The 22546-nt window shown below is 35.1% G+C and overlaps 1 protein-coding gene across 2 annotated transcripts in view; it reads right to left on the bottom strand.

Annotated features, from left to right (window-relative positions):
* efr3a (EFR3 homolog A (S. cerevisiae)) overlaps positions 1–22546 on the bottom strand; it is a 92578-nt gene that overhangs the window by 6794 nt on the left and 63238 nt on the right. The window contains exons 11-20 of one of the 2 annotated variants that reach the window (XM_056479926.1): positions 16591–16758; positions 16386–16500; positions 15294–15345; positions 12092–12264; positions 9536–9611; positions 9127–9288; positions 8909–9040; positions 8751–8818; positions 6764–6891; positions 542–627 (exon numbers count right to left, since the gene is read on the bottom strand). In XM_056479926.1, the coding sequence (XP_056335901.1) occupies positions 542–627; positions 6764–6891; positions 8751–8818; positions 8909–9040; positions 9127–9288; positions 9536–9611; positions 12092–12264; positions 15294–15345; positions 16386–16500; positions 16591–16758 (1160 nt within the window). The remainder of the gene's footprint in view (positions 1–541; positions 628–6763; positions 6892–8750; positions 8819–8908; positions 9041–9126; positions 9289–9535; positions 9612–12091; positions 12265–15293; positions 15346–16385; positions 16501–16590; positions 16759–22546) is intronic. The other variant, XM_056479933.1, reaches the window with a different exon arrangement.

The raw sequence follows: 22546 nt of genomic DNA, 5'->3' as shown, positions 1-22546 counted from the left end.
GTTTGTGCATTCAGAGTTATGAAAGTTGGCTTTTATGTCACAATATTAATGTAAACAACTCAATATGGAAGACTTTTGTAATTCACTTAAACCTTTCCTAACTTTATTACTGATTATTTAGGTTGGTGGTGTTGGTAAGGAATTGGATGCAAGCAGAGTGTGGCTGTTTGTAAAGCACACGGCGCCATCTGCTGTTACAAACTAAGCTTAGAATCCATTCAAGAGAGAATAGCGATGAATTTTGAAAATCCATGAATCGATTTCTCTATTTTTCACCGCAGCTCTAGTAAATACAGACAAAGCTGAAGTCTGGAGTTAAATATATTTTACACAAATATACAACACTTCTAACATTGTCTGATTTCAGCGCTTAAATATGGAAAAAGTTGTGTATATGTATTTGCTCTTCAGTGTTTGGGCTTTCAGCAGTAAAAATTAAACCACACTGAACTGAACTTCAACTTCAATTTCAGTTTACACAATCTACACTGTAAAAGCGCTATAGAAATAAAGACCAATTGAATTGAATATGTTTTTGCACCTGATCAGGCAAGCTGTTGGAAAGGATGTCCACTTGGAGAGAAATAGTGTCGACAAAGCTCTTCCTACGGGGCATCCGGTCTTCATCTGTGGGTCAAAAGTCATTGATATAAATGTATGTGGATTTAAACACTCAACTAATTCCCCCTCATGCACAAATTCAGCCTGGATTTGTGCTAAAATTAACCCGGCTATGTGCATGTGGGGTGTATGGTTTAATTCGGCTCTTATTCACAAGGGGAGGTGAATTTCCCCAAAGCCAGTGCGGAATGGCACCGACTGCTCATGTTTAATGAATGTAATGCACAGGCAAAGCAGCATGAGACAGAAGGAGATGCAAATCACTCAAACACAAGCAGAAATCACAGCAACTCAAAAGTTTCAAAACAAACACTCAGAAGTGAAAGCGAGTTTCAGGGCTAGCGCTGATGTCACGTCAGAAATAAAGCAACTCCATGAATATCTCATTTCTGGAAACATCTACATATGCACTAACATTTCATCAAAACAGCTCTTCATCGAGTGTTTGTTTTCCTCATTACATCTGCTTCCCAGTAAAAGAAGGGACCTTTTTTTTTTCCATTAAAAGGTTTGCTCCATTTAGGTAACATTTTCGTTTAGGTCACAATTCATGCTATTAAGCACTGGTTTATTACCTGCCTATTATTAAAGAGCCACTATTATGGGTTTTTGCTCTAACACAGCTCTAAGTGAAGTGAAATATCCAGCTTAGGCTTAAATCTGAAAGTGCAGTGTTTAAAACTATTGATTCATCTATAAAAGAGTTGACTCATAGTGGTTCGAATAAATCGCCGCTGTAACGAGTCGTGTCTGCATGACGTTAATACAGAACTCAAGCCCCGCCCATTTATTGTGCATGCAGACCCGGGAAAATTGAAACCCCCGGCCCACAAACACTGTAGAGAGAAATAGAGGAAGACAAACACTGTAGCAGATCCTGGTTAAATAATGTCACGACGACGCTGTGCTCTGAAGTGTGAAGAAAAGATAGTGCTACTTTCTCTACCCAAAGATGAGGCTGTGAAGAGTCACATTTGTCGTTGGCCATTTGTTAAAGGAAGGATCAGAAAAGACTATTGATGTATGGGACTTTGTCAGAGCTTGGCAGGAACTTTACAGTACACAGTTCATGGATCAGTTTCTTCCTCCATTTCACAAGTGTAAGTTAGTGTGATTTAAAAAAGGCTGCCTCCTTGTTTTCTCTAGCTTGTAAATTATGTATTTAATTGTGTTTTGTTACTTGTAACCGCTCCACGCGGCTTGTATTGTATCTGATTAACTCTTTGTATTCCAATATCGCGTGCCGATTCGTTTACGAATTAAAACGCATTTGTGAGTTTTAATTTGCGATCCTCTGCCGTTTGTTATGCTATGGCCACCATCAGCTATTCCTACACAGGTGTGGCGGTCAAGTTTTAAAATAGTTCAGCTTTTGCCGCTGTGTGGATTAATACTGAATGTGTGTCTTGGTTAAGAATAGAGCAATATGCTGGTGTTTAACTGCATTGCTTAAAATACACTCTGCACTCTGACTACTAAATTGTTGATAAGCCGTGGTGAGCGATTCTCTCTGTCTCGTGCTGATCCCAGTCGACAAATCACAACAGACTGGGTCATCGGACCAATCAGGACAGATTAGCATCGCGCTAAGGAGGGGTTTGGGAACAAATGAATCGCTGAACGAATCATATGAGAGTCGCTGAGATAATTAGGTAAACGTAAATGCATATTATAAGACAATAAAGGTGTTTTTGACCTTGCATGCATATCAGCCTGTTGTTGGAGACCCCCAAAACTAAAATATGACCTTTTTAAATGCACAATAGGGGCTCTTTAAGATATGAACTGTTCATTAGTAGTTATAATCTATGATCTTACTCTGCATATCGAATCCTACCCAAAACCTAAACCCAACTTCTACCTTACTAACTATCATTAAACAGCTAACTAGTGGTTTATTAAGCTACAGTAGTAGTTTTAGTTAATGGTTTGTTAATTGTGACCTAACGTGTTACCAAAGTTTCTAATATTTTTGACAAGTATTAAAAATGAAGACATACAGAAACAAGAATGCAGTCAAATCAATGACAGAACAAGCCTTAATATTGATTCTGAAATCACTAATATTAAAGTGTATATTATTACTGAATGGTAAATAATATTAATAATACAAATGTATTATAAAAAGGTTAGAATAAATAATGTTTATGTAATTATTTAATATTTATCTACACAGAGAGAACAAACCCTTTTCTAACATTAGAGTTTTAATAATGCTCATTAATATCAAATTAAATACTTTTTATTTGTGATATTTGTAATAAATATTTATTAAAATTAGGCCTGTCATGATATCAACTTTTGTTGTACGATATATTGCACCAAAATGTATTGCGATAAACGATATTATTGTCATTTTAAGACCATTTTAAGCCACTCATTCTATAATGCCAGAATGACACTATAATAGCATTATAATGCAAGTACAGTCTTTCAAAGAACACGCGATATTTTATTCTTAAGAATATTTAATATAATTATAGTAATTTTGACAATGTAATAATTAGTCATTGCAATCAGAATATGAAAACATATATTGTAAACAAATAAATAATAGCAAAAGTTTAACATACAAATGTGCAAGGTACCAAGAACCAGAAATAAAAGTAACATTTATAAATAAGATAATACTTTAGAGTAAAAACTAGTGTTTTTTTTTTGTTACCAAACTGACACCTAAAATAGAGATTGGATGAAATGGCAGAGGCTGCGCAATTAGTTAAAATGTTACTAACATTGGTTTTTATATATGGGTGATATATATTGCATCATCAAAAATGATTAAAGTCATGTTCATATGTTGTGCGATAAGTCAATATATGGATTATTGTGAAAGTCTAATTAAAATATGTATTAAGTGGTAAATTAGTCATTGTGACTAAGTATTTATGAGTAAAATTAGGATTTTTCAAGTGCAACAGGTCTACTGACACAACAATGTGAGATGATGCTTCATCAGCACTTTCCCTGAGACTCAAGCTTGTGTGTCAGTGCATGTTCTCTCTTTAACCTACCAGAAACACCATCCAGATGACAGCAGCGTACAAAACATCAAAGCAGTTAAACAGATCTAGATGATCACATTATTCATCATATTCATACTTCAGTCCATATTTAGGAGCTACAGAAGGTCTGCCACTCAAACTACAATTCTACAGTATGCAAGTGTGGTAAACGAACTCAAGTACTGGGGAGAAACTACAGGGGTTGGACAATGAAACTTAAACGTCTTGTTTTAGGCCGTAATATTTCATTAGTATGGTGTAGGGCTTCCTTTTGCGGTCAATATGGCATTGATTTATCTTGGCAATGACAGATACCAGTCCTGCACAGTGGCCAGAGGGATTTTGAGCCATTCTTCTTGCAGAATAATGACCAGGTCACTAAGTGATGCTGGTGGAGGAAAACGCTTTCTGACTCACTCCTCCAAAACACCCCAAAATGGCTCAATAATATTTAGTTCTGGTGACTCTGCAGGCCATGGGAGATGTTCAACTTCACTTTCACGTTCATTAAATGACTCTGCCACCAGTTTTGCTGTGTGTATTGGTGCATTATCATCCTGATACATGGCACCGCCCTTAGGATACAGTGTTTGAACCACTGGGTGCACATGGTCCTCCAGAATGGTTCGGTAGTCATTGGCAGTGATGCAGCCATCTAGCACAAGTATTAGGCCTAGTGACTGCCATGATATTGCCCAAACCATCACTGATCCACCCCCATGCTTCACTCTGGGCATGCAACAGTCTGGGTGGTATGCTTCTTTGGGGCTTCTCCACACCGTAACTCTCCCAGATGTGGGAAAGACTCAAAGGACATTACATGTTTCACATTGTCCCCAGCCCAAGCAATCAATGAAGATTGGCCACCAGGCTGGTCAAATTTATCTATGAATTATCCAACACAAAATTGGCCAGTGTTTTTATTTTCATTGTCCAACCCCAGTACATATTCTTACTATTGACTGTACGTTCCATCCTCAAATATGACCTCTAACTTATTAAGTGTACCTCTGGATGTCTGTTTACATCTGTGCAGAATCTTTCCTACCGTGTACAGGACTACAGAGCAAACACGCAGACAGAGAAAAGTGGAAAAAGCGGGTGAATTGACATGAGTTAAGGAAAGATTTTTTTGTTAGTGTCAACAGTAACTTCATAAGCATTGACTTTTGCAGAGGAGTTGGCCTCTGATTTAAGCACCAGCTCTTTGGCTGAGAATACAATACATGACTTTTAGAATTCAAACAGATTTCCAAACAATAGGCATCATATATTTTGGAGGCTTTGTAAATGGTTATAGAGAGAATCTGGGCATCATATACTAAGTGGTTGTGGATCAAGCACAACCAAGCTTTTAAGTCATTCTGAACAAAACAAACTTCTGTAGAAAGGTTCATTAAGAGGAGACAACTGAAAACAATATATAATATCAGATATGTGCAATATCCTCCAACTATATGGAATTATAATCTGTAGCTACAAAAAACTGATTTTGCGTGCCAATTGCCATACTTTTGCAATATTTATTGACCCTTTTCACATTTGTACAGTGGGGTAAACTTAAGAGTGCAGTAAATGGGATATTTGTTTTTGCATTCCTGTTTGTTTTCACAACTTTTAGAAAAAGAAAAAATGTGTAAGACTGATAATGTCAACATCAATGTCCTGTTCATAGTTGCCGCATTAGAAAAATCTCACATAAGCAATAATTAGTTTTTTTGTAATTTGATACAAAGATGATATGATAAAAATGATAGCTTTACAAATGTACATGCTTTAAAAAAATTAAGATGCTGATGACCATTAAACGAGTCCTCACTGTCTTGTGAAAAGGGTCATTTCTATTTCGTTATACAGTGCAAGTAAATCCATGTAAGTAGTGTAATCACACTGATTCCATAAAGAGATATAGCACTTAATGTGGTTCAAGTATTTAAGTGTCTTAGGTTCATTTATCAATTAGGTAAAAAATATGAAAAATATGAAGAAAAAAAAAAAAAAACAAACAAAAAAACACGAAAAAATCATTTTAGCCAGTAATAGTGAATTACCACAGAAAAGGGGAATTTTTGAGTGTTTAATGTTATAGCGAAAACATTTCATATGAAATTTTGATTATATTATATATACTGTATTTGCAACTGTTACAGTGAAACCTATTGGATGATCTTTAACAATTTCTGCAGATTATCTGCAGTGACATGATGCATGTGCACGGCAAACTTCATAATTATTTGAGTTTTCATTTATGAATTACAGACATTTTAGTATATTTGTTAACACCCAATTTTTAAATGACCCTAGAATGGCCATCCAAAGACAAATTCCACTTTGTTTGATAATTACTGATCCAGGCAGTCCAAAAATTCCCAAAAACACTTTTGTTGCGAAATACCTAGGAGTAGCTTGCAGAAAACTTGTGTTTTTCTAAAATTGCAAAATACCTGAAAGTTTCACCAGATCTAATGCAAAGTTTCAGGTCTCTATGAATACGGTTTGATCTACCTATTCATTTTTTGGGAAGAATGGTGACTTTTGGACTTTTTCTAGCATTGACAATAGGATTTCAGTGCTATGCTTGAACTCCTAATACGGGCACTTTAAATACCCAGATGATACACTTATTCACAAACGAAAAAAAGGAAAGAAGTGTGTAATGTTGGTCACTTCATGTACTCAACTGCCATGGAGTCGGTTTAATTATGCAGTGGAGTGGGCTTTCAGAAACTAGCCAAACTCAGGTAAAAGTCAGGTAATGTTTTAAGTAAGGGTAAGTGTTTGAAATGGCATTCACAGCCATTTGATTTTCAATTGAAATAATATATATATAATATATATATAATATATATATATATAAACATATACGGTCAAATACGGTGCATGTAATGTTTCTTGTTGAGATTTAATACAAGATTTTAAATTACATGGATAATTCACCCAAATTAAAAATTCAGAACATTAATGAATATTTCAGCTGAAACGGTGTCCTTGGTGCTTCTTAATGATCATTTTTAATGTTCTTTCATGGATGGCCTGTGGTCGAGTAAATCTGCAGCTTATTTCTATTCCTCAGTTAACTTTCCCTGTAAATCAAATAATGTCTCTATATGATACAATATAGAAGAGTATGCGTTTACCTGTAACCTGTGGTATGTACGGTATGGACAGTCGCTCTACATTATATCCAGGTACAGTCATCGCTTCCGCCAGATCAGCCGTCTGAAAATACAGAGCGTTGTCTTCCCTATCCAAAGAGTCTGGAAGCCTGATCCACACACACAAACACAGAGACAAAACCAAGGAAAGATATCAATAAATTGGTTAAGACATTGTCATTTTTCATAAAGAAATGTGAAAATATAACAATAGCGATATTTGTAGTCTATGATAATATTGTAATAATTGTTTTAACTATATACACAAGTGGATATAATCGAATTTTAATCACTTTTCAAAAAAAAAAAAAAAAAAAAAAAACCTGTCAAAAACACACTGTAAGATGAAGCCTTTTAGAATGCAGCTAGAATTACCCTACACTGTCATTCAGGTTACGAAAGCAAAAAATATTAACAAATTTACGAAGGAGAAGGCAGATTAGTAAATCATGCGCACGATTTAGTAAATCCAAGGGATGAATCAAAAAGTCTTGTGGACGATTTACTTTAAATACGGAAACAAATGAAAAAAATGATGCACACTTTCTAGTAAACTGAGAAAATGTATTGAGAAATCATAACAATTGATTATTTTTCTCTTAAGTCATGTGTGGGGTTCTGTTGTGCTCATGGTTTGGTATAAAGCAGGGGAAAAAAGTATTAAACACGTCATGTTTTTTCCTAGGAATAATATTTCTGAAGGGGCTGTTGACATGGAATTGAACCAGATTTTGGTAAATACCCAAAGAATACAAACATAACAATAAAACAAATCTGAAAAAAAGAGTTATGTGTAATAACAATGAAATGACAACAGGAGAAAGTCCTGAACTACTGAAACGTATTTAATACTTTATATAAAAAGATTTTTAGTTATGGCAGCTTAAACAAGCCTCCCATATGACGAATGTGTGTTTTTCACAGACTTCAACTGAGTGTAAAAATCTAGATGTTCTGTGGGTCTCGCCGATCAAATCTGATCTTTAATTTGTATTTTCTATTGGATTCAAGTCAGGTGGTTGGCTGGGCCATTCTACAGCTTGATTTTCTTTATCTGGAAGCATTTAAGAGTTTCCTCGGCTGTGTTTTGGATCATTGTTTTGCTGAAATGTCCACTCTGGTTTCATCTTCATCACCCTGATAATGTAGATGTTGGACTGAAGCAGCTAATATTGATTTACAATAAGAAAGGGCAGAGGGTTGCTGGAGAACTACTGAGAGATTTCAGCTGCTGTCTGGGCTTTCACTGCTTTTCTATACCTCCCTTTCTTCATGTGTTCAATACTTTTTCCTGCGTCATTTTATTTTATTACGCATAACTTAATTTGTAAACTAATTAGATTTGCATATATGAATTTCTTTGGTTGTTAACAACATTCGGGGAAATTTCAAGTCAACGGCACCTTCATAAATATATTTTCTGAGAAAAATGATGATGTGTTCAATACTTATTTTCTTGCTGCATATTAGCCATGTTATGGTTAATATCACACAAGAATGGGTGGTATTTTCCAGAATAGGTTGGTTAAGATTAACCCAACAAGAAGATAATTGGTTAAAATTCACACTCAAGTAGTTCTAAATTTATAGGAACTCCTTTCTTCTGCTTAACACAAAACAAGATATCCCTACGAATGTTGGAAAAAAGCAGTCATTGCTACACAGTGTTACATACACATTGCTACACATCTTGTCCAACACACCAGCCAATTTGCCAATATTGCACCTAATATTGCATCTAATGGCTGAAATTACCAACAAACGGAATAAACTGTGAAATGTAGAAGCAGAACAACTTAAATAGTATTTTCTCTGCTCCTTATTTTATTCACAGCATTGAAAAAAACCTAAAATATCATTTAATTAATAATATAGTATAGTATAGTATAGTATAGTATAGTATAGTATAGTATAGTATAGTATAGTATAGTATAGTATAGTACAAACTTATTCACACAGCAATACTCACACACACTTTTCCCTGAAGATGTGTTCCGGCAGGAGATACGGAGCATCCAAACTTCTCAGCTCAATCACCTGACAGGAAGACAAGTGGTTACAGGGTTTTGCAAGTACCCTGTACATGTATGTGTTATAGTCAGAAACTTGCCTCCTCATCTACAGTACCTTGCTGACATGTTGGCAGAAAGGAGGATTTGCGATCATCTGACTGAGGAAGTTGAGGTATGCGGCGACCAACGCCATGATGCCACAGCGAATAAACATGGGCATATTCTCCTCATTGGCCAGGGCCATATCCTTCAGCCAATCAGAAGACAGGGATTAGCATAACTAATTACACTTAGTTGCTTGTGGTAAGTAGCTTCAGGTTTCTGGTTTAATACCTGCAGGGCGATGGACAGACGCATCATGTCAATCACCACCTCTTCATTGGCTAGTTCAATGGTGATGAGAGCCAGCGCTGTGAAGAGAAGCTCAAAGTTCTTCTGCAGGTTATCTTCCTCCTTACAGCCCAGATAAATGTGCCTGTATAACTGCTGTCCATGCTGGAGGAACAGAGAGAGAGCCGTTTAAAGGGAAAACCAAGTGATCTTAAGAAAAGAATGAAAAGGTTGTCATTCTGTGTTGCGGCAAACTGATTTTTAGGCCAAAAGCAGCAAAGAACAGAAAGTGATAAAAACTGCTTAACACAATAAAATGCATCATCCTTTTTGTTTTAAACAACATTATTTGCAGTTTTAAACATGTTTAAGGTCTGATGTTCTGCATGTGTTTCTGTATGTAGTCGAGTACCTTTTTCATGAAGACCACATCTTCTTTGCAGATTTTTTCTCTCTTGAATTTCAGAGCTGCTACGTTAGGAATAATTCTGCACACACACAAGGCTCAGTAAGAAATGCTTATTCTCAGGCAGATGCATCTAAGAACAAAAGTTTTCCCCTACAGTAAGGAAGCATGTCAGATTTGGTTTTACATATTCATTCTGGGGGGTGTAAAAACTTAAAAAGTTAGTGTCTCCTTGAACTACAAAAAAAAAAAGTGATTTTGCATGTTCAGTCTATTGGCATGTGAGAGTATTTGACAACCAAAGTATCAATGGTTCGCAGACATGCTGTATTTTTGTTTTTGCAAAGCACCATCTACTATAGTATTTTTCTTTGTTTTTATTTTGTGACTTGGGATCAGGGGCGACACAGTGGCTCAGTGGTTAGCACTGTGGCCTCAAAGCAAGAAGATCGCTGGATTGAGTTCCGGCTGAGCCAGCTGGCATTTTTGCGTGGAGTTTGCATGTTCACCCTGTGCAAAGACATGCACCTATAGGTGAATTGGGTAAGCTAGTGTATGAGTGTGAATGAGAGTGTATGGGTGTTTCCCAGTGATGGGTTGCAGCTGGAAGGGCATCCGTTACGTAAAAAATATGCTGGATAAGATTGCAGTTCATTTCGCTGTGGTGACCCCTGATTACTAAAGGGACTGAGCCGAAAATGAATGAATGAATTGGTATCATTTTGACAATGCTGTTAATTTTACCCACATTAATGTTGTGCAAAACAACAGTAATTTAAAATAACACTTTTTAAAAATGTTAAGCAAAAACTTTAAAGCTTTAGTACATTGTTGTAAAAATGTTCCCTAAAATGGCTGTAACATCCCATATTTCCCCTAATTCTTTCAAAATTGCACAAAAACAGTGAAAAACAGTTTTGCAGGAGCAATATAGATTTAATAATTCGTGATCGCTGTACAGTGCGTTTTAACTTATTGAAGTTTTATCTTGTCCTTATGTACTCTCATTATATTGAAAAAAGTGAGCACGTCAATGATACATTCATGCTTTGTTGGACTATTCCTTTAAAGTATTCTGCTTCTTTTTTAATGTTGATTTTTTTAATGCAGACCAATTTGAACAGGTTAAAGATTTCTTAAAATGCCTCATAATACAGAAACTACAACTGAAATCAGTAAGAACCTGATCTATTTAAATATAAAAAAAATCTCTCTTTTAAATTCATATTTTTAATAGGAAGCTATATAACATTATATTTGTGCATATACATTAGATTTGTCATTACTGAAGCCAAATCTGGAGCTTATCAAGCAAAATAACTTGATAATGGTCCTAAAACTAGCACACCCAAATTTATATGTTATAGAAAAATATTAAATACAAATTTAAAAAGGGGAAAAACCAAGAGAAGCAAACAAATGAAAATTTTAGTTTTGTAGGTTGTAATATTTTTTGCAGTATTTAGCTTGAATACAATTGTATTATCTTTCAATTTCTAAATATGTTTGGTGACTAAAATATTATTTTAATAAATATATCTGTTAAATCAATCTGCTTTGTTTAAATGCACCAAAATACATTGCCTATATTCACTGAGAAATGGATACAAATATTCATTTTTAAAATGGGGTGTACTCAATTATGCTGAGCACTGTAAAATGTTTTAAGATATTTTTATTATCTAAACATTCCATATGTAGTTGAAATCAAAATGATTAGCCCTCCTGTCAAATTCTATTTAAAAATATTTTATTTTTATATTAAAATATTATATTATTTTTTATTTTATTTTTATATTAAAATATTATATTATTTTTTATTTTATTTTTATATTCAAATATTATATTATTTTTTATTTTATTTTTATATTAAAATATTATATTATTATTTGCTCTTTTATTTTTATATTAAACTATTTTATATATTTTTTTAAAGAACTAAAGAATTCTGCATATTTATGCAAAGAAAAGTAATAATTGGACTATTTGTAATTATCAGGTTTTGCAGTTTAAGCATTTGATTTTGAGTTGAAATTTTATTTTATAATAAAATGTTTTAAAATATTTATGTAACAAAAACTCAAAAATAGTTGAAATCAAAATGATTAGCCCTCTTGTCAAATTTTTATAATTTAAAAAATATTTAATTTTAAATTAAAATATGTTATTTATTATTTAATTTTTATATTAAAATATTATATTTATTATTATTTTATTTAAAAAAATAAAATATAAATTGCTTTATATAGTTTTTTCAAAGAATAAAATACTTTACATATTTATACAAAGAAACGTAATAATTGAACTATTTGTAATTATCTAAACTATTAATAATTTTACCTTCAACTGAATAATAAAAAAACTAATAATTGGACACCAGGAATCAGTTAGGTTTCACAAAAATGGCACAGAACGAAATGAAACGGTTGTCATCTTGAATGCATTCGCAGCATTAAATGATCAGTGTTAAGTTATTTAATTAATGGCAGGTGTTAGCACATTCATTTTTTAAAGCCCTGGTCTTCACACATTCACTATAGGGTGTTAAGTGCAGATTCACACCGGATCCCTCTGAGTTTGGCTCTGTTGTCATGGCGATCGATGATGTTGTGCAGAATCTCCAGGACGAGTTGCCGGAGTTCACCGTCTTCCATCAGAGAGATGGAGCAGAGCGGCTCCAAAAACGCTGCGGGGAGGCCAGCGCCCATCGTTTTACACTTAAACCCTGATGTAACCTACACACACACAGTTAGAAAGAATCCATCAGACATGACCAGCACCATTATTATATATAGTACATTTTCCCATTATAAACTCTTGAAATATTGTGGAACTTATAAAATTGTCCAGCAGTGGGAGATGGAGAGCAAAAAGCTGTTGACATCCAAAATAACAATGGTAAGTCTCAACCTGTGGCCCCTGTTGCCGGGCAACACTGCCTGAAAAGTTGCCCAGTCTAAAACCATCCATAAACCAGACTACAGACAAAATTGGACATCGCACACACACTCAAAAAAAGAAGAAAAAGGACACAAAGCACCACAGGCAGCTGTAATCTGATGTTATGATCTGTGCAGTCTGCTGTCGAGGAACCTTCAGAAAATCCCTCCAGGAGAGTGTGGAAGGTTTTACTAAAAAGCTCACAGACTGAATGCGAGTCTGATGTCTTCACTAGTCAAGACTGAAGGCTCGGATGTGATAGCTGTTACTTTAATAAAACATTTAAGACCAAAAATCATCAGCTGTCTATTTTCAGTAGTGGAGATTGTGCAGTCATTTTGAAATCAAGCTTTGCATCACATGGTAAATTTGTGAGACCAGCTGAACTTGCTGTGAAATTAAAATGGGAATTCCATATTGCATGCTTTGTAATGAAATACTTACACTACAATATGACACAGATAATGATCTTGAACTCATGATATAATGTACAGTAATTGCAATATTTTAATCCAAAATAAAATGATTTTTTATTATTAGTATTATTCTTAAGTTCATGTTTGCTTTATTATTGTCATTCAAAACATCACATGAGATGTACTGCAGAAAGAAATTGCGCTGCATTGGTACTTGGTAAGAAGATATGAAAAAATATGTTTATGAAAACACCTTAACAGAAGAAAAACACTACAAAAATGAATAAAATAAATGAATAAATAAAGCTTTCGTGATTCATAAATATCAAAATATGAATATCTAAAATATTAAAGCAATTTAAAACCATAAAGACAAGGAATAAAAACACAAAGTTTGTATTCATTGTCTGTAATTTTAACTGGCTTACATATTTTATATATTTACATTTTGATATTTATAAATCACAAAAGCTTAATTCATTTAGGTTATTTAGTGTTTTTCATCGGCACTTGGTTAAAAAAATACAAATTACTAACCAGTTAGTTAGTTTGCACTGGATTTGGATGACAGTGTTTCCTCTAGGATTTTTTCCAGCTGTTGCGGTAGGCCTTTAACACAGATCTACCATCTACCTATGGCGTTATTTCAATGACAAACGTCGTGAGCATAGTATTACAAGCATGCAAATCTCTTTGCTTGTGCGCTGATTTCCTCTGTTCGTGCATAAACTTCTTGCACGACCCCTCAAATACATATTAGATTTGCTAGGAATATTTATGAATGTCTCCAATAGACCTACAGAACAGCATTGATGCGTCCTGAAGTAAAGTGAAACGGCTATAAACTCCAGCAAGATAAAGTCATTGTAGGCAGAGCCATAGACCATTATCTATAAAGTATAATTATGGAAACTGTGTTCATCTTAACTGAAAGCTACAGTACGTTGTGCTTGCTAGCCTCATGCATCACGCACCTGTCACTCAGTCAGTCAGGATGTCACCTTAAAGGGTTAAACAAATAACGCACAGCATTACTATGGTTACAGAAAAGTTTACGCTGTTATTATTCACTTACCTTTTAATACGTTTAGGTGCGTTTATAACCGGCTTTAAAAAAAAAAAAAAACAACGACTTAATGTTTTGAATGGGAAGCTGTAATGTAGCTGTGGCGGGATGAATTTTGGTGTGGCGCCCCCGCCATAGAGAAATTAATGTAGTGGAAACCATGGATGAGACTGCTTAATGTATTATTATGACGCAAGTATTAAATAAATAATAAGTATTAATTAAATAAGTATTCAAATAAATATTTAGGAGAATAAACATAAATCTCAGGTTTCATCCAAAATAATGTACATTTTTAGGTGTTATACCTTGTAAATACACTGACTCCTGAAAAATTGGTTGTTTGCAACACAGGCTCGTTCTGAAAACGTAGTCCCGAGGACGTTACTGGAGACCACGAATTATGTAGCCGGAGGTACGTATGGCTGCATTTAATTTTTTACGCGAACACTACGGGGTGGTATGACGCCATTCCTTTTCGTGCTTACCAGCTGACTGTTTACATCCATGTGGAGGGCTTTCCTGCTGCAACCAGTTTGTCCAATTAGCTCGTGTACGTCGGCGGACTTGAGACGCAGAGAGGAGTTGATGACGATGACGACGACGATGACTGGGTTCGAGTCCGGGGAAGAGCGGTTCCAGAAATCAGGTAAGACAAAAACAGAATCCAAAAAATAAAGTGAACAAGTTCATAACAGGGTGAGAACGTGGTAAAATCTGAAAACGAGGTAAAAATCACACGAGGGCTTTTCTTTTTCTGGACGGCTTTTGTAAATTGTTGGTTGGGTTTAGGGAAGTAAGCGGGTGGGCGGGTCAACCGGTAGAATTGGTTGGGTTTAGGGAAGGAGGAGGGTGAGTCAGTCAATTGGCCGGTCGCACAGTCAATGATTCATTCAGTTAGCGAGACAGACGGTCATTCGACAGCGGCCTCTGGTGGGTTTACGCAAAAACAGCGCAGGCACGAATGTTCGAGAGACATTCGAGATACGAAAAAGCACACACAGCGGCCTCTCGGGGATACGTGAAAACTGCAAAAATGCATACCTCCCGGGACGTATTTTGCGTTCTCCAGAAACGTCCACGGGACTACGTTCTCAGAATGAGTCTGGGTTGAAAAAATTAAATGCTGTTTACACCAACAATACACATTCAAAAATTTCAATACAGTGATGTATAGTTACACCCCTAAATTATCAGCAAAAATTAGCAAAGCACTGGTGAATGTAATCACATCGTTAGCTTTCTTAAATCATCACTGCCTCACCACACACATGCTTATGCACGAATGGCCACTCACGCAGACACACACACAGATAGTCTAGATAAAATAAAACAGCATTACCATAATAAGAGAACTGAGCAGCATCGCCTGGATTCTCTTAGTGCCCTGATGCCTGAGAAAAGATGACAGAAATTCAAGTCTCATGAAACATTCCTATATTATTATTATTATTATTATTATTACTTTTACACAGATCTACCAACTACCTATGGTGTTATTTCAATGACAAACATCGTGAGCACAGTATTACAAGCATGCGAATCTCTTTGCTTGTGCGCCGATTTCCTCAGTTTGTGCACAAAACTTCTTGCACGACCCCTCAAATATATATTAGATTTGCTAGGAATATTTATGAATGTCTCCAATAGACCTACAGAACAGCATTGATGCGTCCTGAAGTAAAGTGAAACGGTTATAAACTCCATCAAGATAAAGTCATTGTATGCAGAGCCATAAACCTTTAACTATAAAGCATAATTATAGAAACTGTGTTCATCTTAACTATTATATTATTATCAATGTCAGACGCAGTAGCAGTCCATAATAATTTACATTGACAAGTATATCATTCATTTATAAATTTGTTATCTTTGTAAGTAGTTAGTAGTGTACATAAATCCATTACATGTTCGTGTGCAAAGTCCGAATAATTTATACATTATACTCTAAAATTTCAGTGGTCATTAGCAACGGAAATTTGACTCATCTCTTTATAAACAAATATGTGAACTAAGGAAGATGACAAATATCAACAATGATTATTTAACTTGATTGATATTACGGTTTATGCAACCTTTAAAAACATGTCTTATATATGTTGTTTACACATTTAGGGCCAGATTTACTTAAAAGGGTAATCGATGTTTGTTATTCAAGTAAACAGGAATGCAATAAGAAGATGAATGGAAAATTGTGTACAAATAAAAACAACTAAATATAAGAATTTACATTTCACAGATCTGAAAAAGCAATGTTTTGGCACCCGATTTGTTTATCCTACAAGTTAACACTCCATAGAGATATGCTTTTGACATCTCTGATTACAAGTCATTTGCATGTTGCATATGTGTCAGCTTAACACACGTAATCAGCAGCGCTAATCAGACATTTAGAAAACGTTCTCCAAATCAACACACACACATGCGGTCCTACCCAATCTTGACAGTGTCCAGCGTGTGGCATGGCGTCCCGTAAACTGGAACTTTTCCCATAATGAACATCATCACTTCTGCTCTCTGGTAATCAGGAAGATTTCCTCCAAAAAAACCTAAACATGAAACAATTGTAGCAAAATCGCTTTAGTGACGCTTTCAGCCTCATAAAACGATAGATTTAAGTGAGCATGTGAAGCTGTCACCGATGGTTTGGATGATGGCATTCTGGACAATGCGTTCCTCGCTCTCTTTAGTGCGGACGGAGGAGAGGCTGCTGGTGGAGTTCCTGCGGGACCCGTCGCCCAGCTCAAAATCCACACTCATTCGCAGATGCTTCAGCAGGGTGTTAAACACCTCCAGCACTGTGGGACCTGAAAGCACGCACACAGCACAAAGTCAATATGCAGATTTTTGCAGACAATTCTTGCTAAATCAGCACAAAAATAGATGCTCAAAGTCACAGGTTCTGCCTCTAGGACTAATCAATAAGGACTATATGAGATTAAAGGGTCAGATCAGCCTAAAATTTTAAATCTGTCATCATTTATTCACCTTCAAACTTTCATTTATTGTCGGAACACAAATGAAGATATGTTTAATTCAATCTAAGAGATTTCAGATCCTCCATTAAATGTCTATTCACATTTAAAAAGTAAGGAGACACTTTAGTGTAAGTACCGATTCTCATTGTTAATTAGTGGCTTATTTTCTGGCTGTTATTATAATATTGGCTGTTTATTTATACTTAAAATCCATGTGAACAAGAAGTTGCTGAGACTTTTATGTCAGTGTGTTGACTTCTAAACAGTGGTGGAAAGAGTACTGAAAAATCATACTTCAGTTAAAGTACCATTACTTACTTAAAAACATAGTGCACGCAGAGCAAAAGTATCTGTTGTAAATATTACTCAAAGTATGAGTAAAAAGTAGACTTTTCAAAAGTACTCAAGAGTAGTGAGTAGTGAGTATTACACTATAAAAAGCTGATGCATTTACATGTAATTTATATGTGTGTAAACGTAACATTGTGTAGTGTATTTAGTTATTGCCTCAGCAGGCACACAACATCATAAGACGTTAATATTAGGTTAAATTTAGTTTGTGATGTCAGGTGACCAAAATTTAATGTCTAGCCAGCCAATCTTATTTTGATGTCCAAAAACAACGTCAAAAGACATTGATATTTGGTTGATTTTAGGTTGTGTAAGAAAGTGACCAAAATCCAACATCAAGCCAACATCTTAAACCAACGTCATATTAACATCTAATACTGACATTTATTCATCAGGTATGACAAATAAAAAATCCAACATCTGATAGACGTCATAGTGGTAACGTCCCCACAATGTCAAGCTGTAACATTATTAGAGGTTGATATTTGGTTGATTTTAGGTTGGATGTTGGACATTGACGTCAGCCTGATGTTGGGTTCTGATGTCAACCCGATTTTCATTTCCAAACATAATGCAACGTCCCCATCACGTTGGGCTACTACATCAATCTGACGTCATGTTGACGCCTTGTGCCTGCTGGGTTAAGGCCATTTCAGTCATCATACAGTAAACATCCATCATCTTCTCATCAGTGACATGCATCTGGGTCTCTAGGGTCATTACGTGGAACGATTTTGGACATCTTGGAAACTTTTAATGCTTTCAATCTGTTTGCTGCATTTATAAAGCATCTATGTCGTTAGGTAGCTCGATGTGATTTACCTTCTGTGTGTGATTTGATTGGACAGAAATCACAGGACTGATTTTTCTAATCCCCATAAACAAGAAAAAATAAAGTATTGACTGCAGGTTGAAGGAAAGTAGTGGAGCAAAAGTACATATACAGCAAAAAAAATTGACTCAAGAGAAAGTAAATGTTCACAATTTTTTTAACTACTTAGTAAATTACAATTTCTGAGAAAAACTACTTAATTACAGTAGTTTGAGTATTTGTAATTTGTTCCTTTACAGCACTGCGTCTTGAGTAGGGGCGGGGCTTTTTTAATGTGCAGCAGTAGGGGCGTCGTTAAGAATATTGTGGCTGAAGGCGTCAAACTGATGCCAACATAGAAGGACAGAAACTCCAAAAACAGAAGCAAATGGTCAGACTTTGACTGAAAATTACCAAAATATATTTTTTGTTCAGAGAATTAACTTTACGGATTAATTTTTCACCTAAAGAATAACAATGAGCACTAGTAAAATAAGCATTGCAAATTTTGATTTCACACAGACTTTCACGTCATTTTATTCTAGATCCCTTATCCTATCCAATACCTAAACTCAACTATTACATTAATAGCTATTAATAAGCAGCAAATTAGGAGTTTATTAAATTAAAGTCATAGCTAATCAATGGTTTATTAATAGTGAAAATTGTACCTTAAAATAAAGTGTGACCAAAATTAATTAAGTGTAACCCCGCTGGTCCTACATTACTCAACCCGCTCTAAGCTGGGATAAAACCAGCGACTCTTCGAATGGGAGTCGGTTGCTCTAACAAGGAGGCTAAAGATCATGCCTCTAGTGTGTCGCTAGAGCACCTTTTTAAGTTCAGAGGAATGAGGTGTACCTGCACAGCACTTCACTAGCTGGCCTCTGTTACATCTAACCCCTAAACCTCACTCCCATCTGGGTCAGGGCACCAATGTAACGCCGCTGTACCTACACCATCCAACCCTCTCCAAGCTGGGATCCAACCGGCAACTCTTAACATGGTAGTCGGTTACTCTAACAAGGAGCCTAAAGACCATGGCCTCTGCTACATAAGCATTTATATTCAAGTCTCCTGAAGCAACATGATCTCTTTATATGATGCAAAAATGAAGAATAAATCTCATGGGTTCTTGCGCGTGAATCAAATTAGACTTGCTTGATAATGCTTGCTTGATAATGCTTGCTTGAAAATATGAATGCTGTAAATTATTGCGTCTCAACTTGTGGAGTGTTTTTTGATCAAAACTTGATGCGCTTGAAAGCTTTTGACACTTCTGTCAGCCCGGTTCTAGTAAAAAGTGCCTGAGAAAATGTGCTGCCGTTATTCAGTGTCTGCGGTCAGATAAAATGTCCTGCTGTTTTTAGTGTCACACAGCTCAACTCAGAAAAACTTCCCTGAACTCATAGTTCTCCATGAGAACCACTGCTGTTAACCCTTGAACACTGTTCAAATTTACTACCCTTTTGTTTTTGAAAACATCCAATGAATTAAACTGCTGAAAAAAATGCATCAGGTGATTTTTCTTTCTTTTTTTTTGCATATATCTGTTAATCAACCTCAGTCCTGATCAATACGATTAAATTGTTTAGAAAACTACAGGATTTTAACTCTGTAATTGCCAAATTCACAAATGTTGTCACTGATTTGGTGAAAAAAACACTCAAAAAATGACATATTTTCAATATACAAAGTAATTGTGGACTGGATTTTTTTCCTTTTATCACAACCCTGGACATGGGAACGATTAGCAACAACATTGGCTTTGATGCATTGTTAGATTTTCCTTTTTTCTCCACACTGTAAAAAAATGGCCTTGATATCAACGGTAAAAACTGTAAAAATGCTACAGTAAAAATCCGTAACCTGGTTAACAGTATTTTTCCTTAATATAACAGGCGAATAACCGTAAATTGACTTTCCCAGAATTCTCTGCAAGGCACATCACTTTTTATACTTTTTGTTGACATTACTATGGATCTTTTTAGTTGTTTCCCCATCAGTGATATACATTAGAGATTTATGTTACATCTAAGGATGATAAACAATGTTTATTTCATGACTTTAATTTTATGCGTGTTACCATACTGGTGTTTAGTAGCTGTGTGAATGACACTGAGCACCTTCTATACACTGATACACTTTTCTGCTTGTGGGAAAAGTTGTTTGTAATGAGAATTGATTCATTATGTAACTTTCTCATCACCACCTGCATTTGGCTGTGTTAACGTGTCTATCTGCGTAACAAAAGATGTGTAGATGATAATTCAAAATACAGACATAAATATAAATAAATAAAATACGGTAGTTTAATGTTAAAATGAGAAATTATTTTTACGGTTTGCACCGTATTTTTTAACTGTAAAATAGAGGCAACCACAGCTGCCGTTTTTTTACCGTAAATTTTACGGATTTATTTTTTACAGTGCATAATTTACTGTTGGTGGCTGTTTTTGCCACATTGATTTACATTTTAACCACACCTGATGGTTCAAAAACACACAGTCTTTCTTTGTATTTTCTCCATGTAGTTCTGAGATCTAAGATATATTTTGATTTTCTCAGACACATCAAGTTAAATGCGGGAAGGTCACTCACACTCTCACAGACACACACTTTAATTTGCTGTTATACTCCATATAAAATCCAGAAACTAAGCTTTTAAAAAAAATGTGTTTTGCACAGGCCTATCTAAAGGGTCAACTGATGTGAAAATGTGAAAATCAGTAAAAATTACAAATTTCACCTCTTCCCAACAGGGAAAACCACCAACAATCAAAAACGCATGATTATATGGTGTCATGGTTTTGTAATCAAAAAATGTGGTTATAAAACAGCCACCAACAGTAAATTTGGGCTTAAATAATTGAAAATAATCAAAAACAATGTATCAAAAGCAACGTTGTTTCACATGTCCAAGACTTTGATAAAAGGTAAACAAAATAAATAAATCCAGTCCACAATTACTTTTTATATTGAAAATGTCATTTTGTGTGTTTCTTTCACCAAATCAGTGACACCATTTATGAATTTGGCAATTAAATAGTTCAAATCGTCTAATATTCTAAGTAATTTTGTAGTTTTGATTAGGACTAAGGTAGATTAACAGATTAATGCAAAATAAATTTGAAAAAATTATTTAGCTGATGCATTTTTACAGCAGTTAAACTTAGTGGATGTTTTCATCCCAAACATAACAAAGGGGCTGTAAATTTGCCCAGAGTGTATTGTTGAGTTGTCAAAATAAGATGTCACCAAATATTCTGCTAGCTGAAACACAGAAAAGATTAAGGCCAAATTAAGACTTAAAAACACCCAAGAGTGCATGAAAACATCCCCAAAAGTACATAAGGGTTAAATTAGATTAAACTGTGTGATTCATATGATTATATAGTTGTCACAGTTGGGTAAACTTAGAGCACAGTGAATGGGTGAGTACAACAAATAATGTTTTTACAATTATAATTGCTAAAATAATAAAAGGAAAACTGCATAATGGTGTTATCAAGACTTTTAGAAAAAGGAAAAAATAAAGTGAGACTGATATCAGCAGCCAGAAGAAAGAACATCATCAAATTTACTATCCTGTCCATAGACGCTGCATTTCAAATGCCTCACATAAACAGTAATTAGCTTTTTTGTAATTTGATGCAAAGATGATATAATACATACTTAAATACATATAAATATTCATAGGTTTAAAAAAAAAAATCTAAATATTGAAAACTTTCAAGGATTTAAGATGCTGATGAGCATTCATAACATCATAACAGTCTTGTGAAACTTTCAATGTGTTCCATTTGTGTTCCCATGATGAGCAGGTTTATAATGACACAAGGATGATTAAATAATTTCAGAATTTTCTTTTTTAGGTGGTCTAACATTTATAAAATCAAATAAAAAAAGGATACAACAGATCATGATGACTAGTAGACACAGGAACTAAAGAGCACTGCTAGGGGGCGCTGCAGGTACTCTACACAGCACAGCAAACCCACAAAACCTTCAGTCAGTCATTTAAATAAATACACATTCTTAATTAACTATCAATACTTAATTGCAGGGCACTAGCTGACTGTATTGTACTGTGCATCTAAGTTAGAGACTGCTGAAGGTTTTGGTTGGGCGACTTTTGGTTTGTTAACATACCCAACCACAGATTGGGTGGTGAAGAGACGGAACTGAGAAAGGTGTAAGCATTGTTTTGATTATGAGCAATATGACCTGCGAAAGAAAAGAGATTTCAGGAAGGAGAGGTGAGTGAAGTCACTGAGTAATGAACTTCAGGGGAGATAATGAAATGAGAAGAAAAAGTGTGAGTGGTAGTTTGCATTTCTGTGTGGAGTTTGCATGTTCTCCCCATGTTTGCATGAGGTTCCTCCCCAGTCTCCAGCTCCAGTTTCCCCCACAATTCCAAAGACATGCGGAATGCTAAATGCTAAATGAAATGTG

This window comes from Danio aesculapii, chromosome 2 (assembly GCF_903798145.1).
Source record: "Danio aesculapii chromosome 2, fDanAes4.1, whole genome shotgun sequence".
Taxonomy (NCBI): domain Eukaryota; kingdom Metazoa; phylum Chordata; class Actinopteri; order Cypriniformes; family Danionidae; genus Danio; species Danio aesculapii.
The sequence above is the reverse complement of the archived record's forward strand: the minus strand, read 5'-3'. Positions and strand labels throughout refer to the sequence as shown.